General features: G+C 38.6%; 2 protein-coding genes across 2 annotated transcripts; both read right to left on the reverse strand.

Moving 5' to 3' along the window:
- Window positions 1-444: 444 nt before the first annotated feature.
- LOC107493758 (UPF0481 protein At3g47200) lies at window positions 445-2430 on the reverse strand. Its single transcript, XM_016114806.3, has 2 exons — window positions 1444-2430; window positions 445-1363 (listed from the first exon to the last, which is right to left on the reverse strand). Exons 1-2 carry the CDS (start codon window positions 2146-2148, stop codon window positions 683-685), a joined length of 1386 nt encoding a protein of 461 aa, XP_015970292.1. The 5' UTR covers window positions 2149-2430; the 3' UTR covers window positions 445-682.
- A 767-nt stretch (window positions 2431-3197) lies between these two features.
- LOC107493759 (uncharacterized) lies at window positions 3198-6512 on the reverse strand. Its single transcript, XM_016114807.3, has 3 exons — window positions 5382-6512; window positions 4697-4892; window positions 3198-3935 (listed from the first exon to the last, which is right to left on the reverse strand). Exons 1-3 carry the CDS (start codon window positions 6084-6086, stop codon window positions 3412-3414), a joined length of 1425 nt encoding a protein of 474 aa, XP_015970293.1. The 5' UTR covers window positions 6087-6512; the 3' UTR covers window positions 3198-3411.
- Between the last annotated feature and the right edge of the window lie 1365 nt (window positions 6513-7877).

Here is a 7877-nt window from a genome sequence, read left to right on the forward strand (position 1 = left end):
CAAAAAATTAAGGTCAAACTTATCAGATGTAACTTTTTGAACTTTTAAAAGTTGTATCTCACTTTTTTCGCGATTCATTAAAGTAGAAAAACTATCTACATGTGTTGATATTGTAAAAATTATATGTTTTCCTTCTTAAATATTAGTCTTCCTCTTAAAAAATGCATCAATTCTTTAATTTTTCATTATTATTTTATAATAAAATTTAAATATATATCCTGTAGAATATGTAAAGAAGAAGTTAGAAGAACAAATATTAAAATTTATAATATTTATTGAATTTTTTTATCAATTTATACAAATACAATAATATTAATACTTATCGAATATTCAATTATTTTTTATCATATAAAAAATTAAATTAAATAAATAGTAAAATATAAAATAATATTAAATTAAATAAATAAAAATATCTAATTTTTTATATTTAAACTTAAAGGTAGAAAGAGTATTGCTTATTAAATTTATTAGGTACTTTAAATCATAATAAAGTATTTAAACCAATTGAATTATTTTTTATTTTTTGAAAAAGTACTACTAATTTTTTTATAAAAAGTTTGGGGGGACCGTGGCCCCCTTTGTCTGAACTAAGCTCCACCACTGGTTACACCAGAGCAACAACTCTACAGACAGAGCCAGTATGTATGTCATTGTAGATCAGAAGAAAATCAGCGTCAATTAATCAGTTAAATTTTTGGGGATCAAAATACTGATAAGCCGCGAAGTAGGTCTGAGCCACAGTAAGAAGCAACAAAACGAAGGCAGCAAGTGCAGAGATAAAGGACCATGGCGTATCAAAATACCTATACTTGAAGGTAGCCCACTGAACATGCCAACTATTACTATAATACTGATGAACCTCGTTGAACAATCGAGACAAGTAACACATTTCCAAGTCAACCGCGACGTCTTTGCCAGCGTTGTTAACGAAGCTCGCAACTTCCCCTTCAGTCCCAAAGTGGTTCTCTATTATGTTCCTGTCGCACAGGTACTCCACATCCCTGTACGTGTTTATGAGGCAGTCCAAAAGCGTGACGTACGTGGTGAACTGCTTGGAGCACGAGCTGTAGCACTGCTCGAACGCCACACAGTTGAGCAAGAACGAGCTCATGAAGTCGTCTACCGTTAGCATCGGCATCTCGATCACGCCGTGTTTGAATGTTACTTGCAGGAATGTTTCTTTGTCGTTCCCCGGGTTGATCTTGATCCCTGAACACCGAAGCTTGGAGACGCATTGGATCACGTGCGTTGGTGTTGACACCGTTTTTGGCTCTGCCACTTGTTCGTCGTTCGGGATGAAGCTGGACCGAATCAGGTCCAGTAAGTGCATCCCCTTTGCCGTCGTGCTCTTCTGCGCTATTACCTGTATTGCACATATTGAATACATATACACGTAGGATTATTAAATATAAATATAATTGTGCATCATAAACTAGGACACACCTCGTCTGGCCTAAGCAAAATGTTATTGAAGAATTCCAGTGCAAGGGCAGTGAGCGAGGACGTTGACTTATCTTGGGGGATGTTTGAGACCTCAAACAAGCGTTGAAGGATGAAGAACGGGATCTGGTTTTCTAGCTTGAGGAAATCTCGGTAGAAAAAGGGTAAAATCCAGGACATGGTGACTAAGGGATCGTTGAGTTCAAAGGGTACCAATCTTGCAACCTTGCGGAAGAGCTCGATGATGAAACAACCGTCAAGGACCATCATCTCGATGAAATCGTGGGTGTCTAGTTGAAGGGCTTCGGAGTAACACTCTCTGGCTCTGGATTCTAAGGGTGCCAGGGATTCTAATAGGGCCTCTAAAGTTAACCCATGGAGGTGTGTCCGAGCAAGTAGGGAAGCGAGGTAGCTCCACTTGTGTTCCTCGATCATGTTCAGGCGAGATTGGGCGCGGTGGTAAGGACCAATGGACACGATTCGGGGATGGTAGGCTTTTCCGTTTGCGTCGATTAGGCTCTGTGGAACCCTGAAGATGCAACAGGTTCTCTTGCCTGCGCCTTTACTTAAAAGTTTAGGGCTACCTGTGATCTTGGCTTGCATGGAAGCTAGTCTCTCTTGGTTAACTTTCCACTTGCACATGTCTATTACGTGGTAATTGTTTTTGTTGGGTTCTCCTCCATCTTCTTCATTGGAACTGTTTCCCATGGTGGAACTTGGTTGTCGGTGGTAGATGGGAGTGGTGGCTTAGTTTCTTCCAATAATTTAGTTCGTCACGCTGTTGATTTTAATTTATATTTTGTTGGGACATGCATTATACATTACTTGCACGCATTGGATGGATGGCGTATTGACATTGGCCCAGGCTCTTTAATGTGGCAACTGGGGAAGCCGACACCTTTGAAAGTTTTGTTATTTGATGGACCATATGAAAAGGGGACAGAAGCAGAAATTACTGGAGAAAGTCCTTGGAAAAGACACTATGATCATCATTTGAAGACCAAACACATATAAAAATGTTAAAAGTATGGCAAACATGGAGCAAAACACAATTTGGTGTGTTTGAACGTCAGAATTCCATGCCATCCGGGAACAGGGGTGATCTCTTCTAAATTTGTAGGGGGTTGATACTTGATACTATAAAATAAAACTGTTTACACAACTTGACAAAATTTTGGTAGGCCCAAACTGAAGGAATACGTTGGTTCCACTAAATGGGTAAATGTGGAACGGGAAGAAACCAAACAAGTGTACCTCTATAGAGAAAGAGAGTGCTTCAATTGGGCCAGGATACTAGTCGATATATTTTTAATATTGACTATTTTGGATGTTGAATTTTTGATAGATGGAGCCCAGTCTCACAACGTTCATCCCCAGAAATCAAAATAGGCCCAGGAAAGCACAACACAAACCAAGAGCTGCAAACGATAGCGATCGATCACTGCCACTGGAAAAGCATAACCTGAAGAGAATCCATCTGGGTTGATTAACACAACAAGGAGATCAGTAAAAGAAATCCAGAAACAAACAATATGCAAATTTGACTTGACAAGTCATATCCAAACACGAAAAGAAAAGGGGCATTGGAAAAAGAAAAAAACATAAGATTAGACTGATTGGTCCTTGTCAAATTGATCCTTTCTTGAGTGAAGTGAGTAGTACTCAATCCTCATTACATACTATTCTCCGCCGACAACTAACATCTAACAATTCCTTCTTCCAATATTAATTAGTAAATAATAAACATAACATCAACATTAAGTGTGAAAATTATAAATATTAAGAAAGTCGACTTGCTACATACACGAGTCATGTACATATACCCAGATTATCTTCTTGGGTTTACTTCTCTTTTTTTTTAGATTATATCTAACTAAGCCTATTCTAAGGTGGTGAAAAAAGAAAAGAAAGAATAAGGTAAAATCTTGGACAATTTAATTAGCTGAGCTGCGTCAAAATTTGGCCACGGTTTTAACATTCTAGCTCCTCTGAGAATTCTTCAACTAGAAATCCAAAGATAGCAAGTTCAAGCTCCCCAGCCATGTCCCTTATCTGATCCACATTTTTCTTCTTCCAACCATTTTCCTCTCTTGTAAAATCTTCTTCTATCATCATGTCAATTGTGTTTGACTCCACTTGTTTCCAAAGCTCCATTCTCTTGCACACCTTTCTCACCACCATGTCCCTATTATTATAATCTTCTAAGCACTCAATTTCCCTCTCTTCCTCTGCAATGACATCAGATACAAGTCTCTTAAGGCCTTCTGGGAATTGAAGTCTTGATGACTCAAAGAGAGCTTCAAATACTTGTTCTATCAAGCAATTTTCTTTACACGATAATGCTTCACTGGCCTCGTATACATATCCATCATCTTCCATGACCGTTTCATCCTCCTCCTCTTCTTGATCCAGCATTATTTTCTCGAGTTCTACCGGATCTAGCCCCGCGAGTTTCTCGAATCTACGAAGCTTGTACAATAGCTTCTGCTTAGTTCCTGTCAAAATAAAAAATTATCAATCATAAATAATATATTTGATTGATGTTCAAACAATGCAAAACATGGAAAACAATGAGTTCAAGATGCATTAAAGCTCAGACGCTATTAGTGGGAAATTTAAGGCGTGGGAAACCCGAAACAGATCATAAAATGGGTTCCACCACTAGTTTAATTACCATAGCCATGTTAAATTGATCTGTAACTAAGAATTGGTATGCAACAACCAAAAAGGACCAACTTTTATGAAACCCCAAAGGGCTAAGATAGCTCAAATGTTATGCAGCGCACTAAATACAAGTATATCCCAATCTAGGAGAGATTTCCTAACATGAAAAGATGTGGGTCACGTTAGAATTTATTTACAAAATGGCACAAATACTTTTCAACTTAGCTGTAAAAACAAAGAGTACGCCAAAGCCACATTGAATGGGAAATGCTCTCTGAGTGCTTAGCATATGTGATCTTCCAAATGGAACCCACATAGATAGCGCGGTTACAATATCGACACAATCACATCACCTAGAATGATGAATCATTTTTCGCTCTTAGGCTAATTAAGTAGGTGCACAGTTTTCATTATTAATCTGCAGTGATAAGATAATTGAGTATGAAATGAATGAACACAAATAAAAACAGTGACACCACCATTTCTCCATCACCAAATGAAAGAGGCGTGTGGGATGGGGCGTTGAGGGAAAACGACGGCACAACAAACAGAGAGAATGGTACAAAAATAAATAAATGAAATTATGACATACTCTGCATTATGGCATAGCTGCACTCCAAATCGAAACCATGCTCCTCATTTTCGTCCTCGTCGTCGTTTCCATGCGCTTCGTCATCGTCCTCGAAGGGTGGGTCTAGAACAGACACGGGACTACACTGTTCCTTATCTTCTTCTAGTTCCCCCGATCGGAATTTATGCACACTCTCACCGCCGTTACTTTCTTTGTCCTATTAAGATAAGATAAAATGTTCATCAGCAAATATGTTATAAATTAATATGGAAGGTACATCCAGTTCTAACGAAATATTCAAATTAATGTTATTGAGTGACGATGCTTGCTGTTTATTGCGGTACAAGATGCCCTCTTTACAAATTGAACAAGAATACAATACAAACTTGGAACCGTTATGTGCTTAATGGCGAATGTGGGGATCTAATGACGGCAAGCAAGAGCAAACAAAAATCACAGTTTGTCATGTTTTATGAAAAAAGTCCACTTGAAGTGAGAAAATGGAGAAAAGATTTGCATGTGGCAGAAAAAGAATCGAAAAGTACAATCATAAAAGCATAACAATAATAATAACAACACGGTCCATGGAGCTAAATCTTAAAGGAAATAGCAGATTACCGACAAAGAATAAACTAAACCCCTGAATGATTAATATAGTAAGGTTGAGAGACGAGTTGACTCAGAAAACAAAAACTGATCAACGAACCTGCGTAGTGTGGGGAGTCTGTGGTGATGAGGGCGGAGGTGAAGGTAGCTCCGGCGTGTTGAGGCCGGAGGAGGAGTAGGGGCTCTTTTGAAGAACAAAACGGAATGGGCTTTCACAGAATCCTCCATTGTGAATAATATGGCGGTGGTGGTGGTCATCAAAGTTCGTACTAGTGCTACTTGAGGTTTCCATGTCGAGAGACTCATCATCGTTGCTCTCTGACCAAACAGAGTATGAACATCGAAACCCCAACTCGTAGGATCTATTAATCACATTTTCTCGATCTTTGAGGGAGCTCACCTTGAGCTTGTGCTTGCGGCGGTTCTGCTTTAGTCTCCTGAAGAAGGAGCCCAATAGGCCGAAGCCGTGATTGGTCTTTTTGTGTTTGTGGATCCTGAGAGCGGCTTCGAGAAGAAGCGCGGCGGTTCGAGAAGGAATGTGAAGGAATATGGGCTTCTTGTTATTATTGGGCGATGGGAGTTCCAAGAGAGGGGATTTAGTGGTGGTGGTGGTGGTGGTAGTGGAGGTGGAGAAGCATGCGTTCTTGCAGAGATTGAGTGGGAAAGTTGTGCTGCGTTGTTTGCTGTAGACGAGAGTAGTAGTGGTGGTCTTCATGTGGGTTCTCCTATCGGAAATGTACTTGTTTAGTAGGAAAGGCTCTTGCTCTTCTTTCAGAAGCTCCTGTAACAAGGACTTGTGACCCATCACGTTAGTTTTGGTTCAAGACGGAGAGAGCAGAGTTTGAGGAATGCGAGTGTTGTAGCTACAACATTTGGGGGAAGAGAGACAGAGAGAAAGAAAGAGAGAATGCCGTGGAGATTCAAATCTAGTCTAATAGAAAAGGCTAAAGTATCCAGGTTATAAGAGCAGAGAAGAGAAGAGACTGATTGGTGAATGGTAAACGAATTACTATAGAATAATGTTCCAGAGTGGAGGTGGGGGAGACAATACAAAACACAACAAATATTTAAAATTCTGTATTCTGTAATCTGTATGTAGATTGTAGAGCCAGGAGGGGGCTAGCCGGCTAGGTAGGCTGCTTCCATAAAACAAAATACTGACTACTGCTATACTAATACACAAAATCACTTTCTCAACTACAGATTACGGTCATTAGTAACTAATTAGGATTAGGATGCCAGCGGTTACTGAGCCCAGTTGCCAAGTCTCAACGTAGTCCCTCCTGTCAACACATTTCTGGGGGCAACCTGCGATTGTAAACCATGTTTTAAATGTTACCGCAAATCCGTAATTAGCTAATTATATACTCTACGTTTTTGTCTCACCCCTCAATATTTGACTGCTGAGTGCTAACAAGGCTACCACTACACAAGGCTCTCTTTATTGTTGTTCGGTTCTCCCTTCTCCCTTCATCTTAATATCCTACCACAGCTACGAGTGTTCGCGGTGCAGTTTGGTTTGGTTTTTTAGGAAAAAGTCATTCGATCCGATCGTCTAATTAAGTTACGGTTCGATTTGGTTTGGTTTTTTTGTCAAGGCCATCCGAACCAAGTCAAATCAATTAAAATCGGTTTGGTTTGGTTTGGTTTATTTGGTTTTCTATCAATTTAAAAAATATTACTACCATACTATTATGCAAAGTCATAACATTGAAATCAACAAACAGAAATACACAATAGCTAACAAAGTCTTGATTTAATGAAATTTAACGACAACAGAATTCAAATACGACAATTAAAGAAGTTTAATAGTTCAACAGTCAACACAACTGAAAATAAAAATAAATTGTCATTATACTGATAGCAAAGTTATGGTGTCTTCTCCAACAAAATAGCTAAACTTCTTAATACAAACCAACCTGAAATAACAACAACAACAACAACAACAACAACAACAACAATAATAATAATAATAATAATAAATATAAGGAGAACAATTCCTACCATAACAAGATGTACTCAATTAGACTCAACACCAGAATCTTCTTCACTAGGGTCAGGAGTGGGTGCAACTTCTACAAAATATAATAAACAAGAAGCAATCATAACAAATAATATATATTAATAAAAACTATATTAAAATAAAAAATTATAAGTAGAAACTTAACCATACCTAATTCCAACTTCTCCAATTCCTCGATGAGTTCCTCAAGGACAAGTTTTGGAGAGTTTCGAAGCCAATTTTGTGTACAAATTAACGCTTCAGCTGTCATCGGAGTTAGAGAACTCATATAATTATCCAACACCTTTCCTCCAGTACTAAATGTCGATTCTGAAGCAACTGTGGAAACTGGCATGGCTAAGACATCTCTTGCAATCTGCCCAAGAATTGGATATTTAGTGGAATTCACTTTCCACCAATTTAGAATGTCGAATTGCATGCCACTCTTCTCTAATGCCTCCATAAGATATAACTCCACCTCATTCTTGTTAACACTCTCATTGAATTGCATTTCCTTCTAAAATTCCATAGCAAAAGAAGTTTCATGTGCCTCAAGCTCTTGTGTGCTAATTTCAGGAGGATCTTGCCGAGTAG

The sequence above is a fragment of the Arachis duranensis genome, chromosome 6 (assembly GCF_000817695.3).
Source record: "Arachis duranensis cultivar V14167 chromosome 6, aradu.V14167.gnm2.J7QH, whole genome shotgun sequence".
NCBI lineage: Eukaryota > Viridiplantae > Streptophyta > Magnoliopsida > Fabales > Fabaceae > Arachis > Arachis duranensis.

What these genes read in the sequence shown, in the direction of transcription:
- LOC107493758 (XM_016114806.3), bottom strand. Translation starts at nt 2,148, where the DNA reads ATGGGAAACAGTTCCAATGAAGAAGATGGAGGAGAACCCAACAAAAAC. An exon ending in TTTTGCTTAGGCCAGACGAG is followed by an intron (nt 1,364 to 1,443) that starts GTGTGTCCTAGT and finishes TGTGCAATACAG; the next exon opens with GTAATAGCGCAGAAGAGCAC.
- LOC107493759 (XM_016114807.3), bottom strand. Translation starts at nt 6,086, where the DNA reads ATGGGTCACAAGTCCTTGTTACAGGAGCTTCTGAAAGAAGAGCAAGAG. An exon ending in AGACTCCCCACACTACGCAG is followed by an intron (nt 4,893 to 5,381) that starts GTTCGTTGATCA and finishes TTATCTTAATAG; the next exon opens with GACAAAGAAAGTAACGGCGG. An exon ending in CAGCTATGCCATAATGCAGA is followed by an intron (nt 3,936 to 4,696) that starts GTATGTCATAAT and finishes TTATTTTGACAG; the next exon opens with GAACTAAGCAGAAGCTATTG.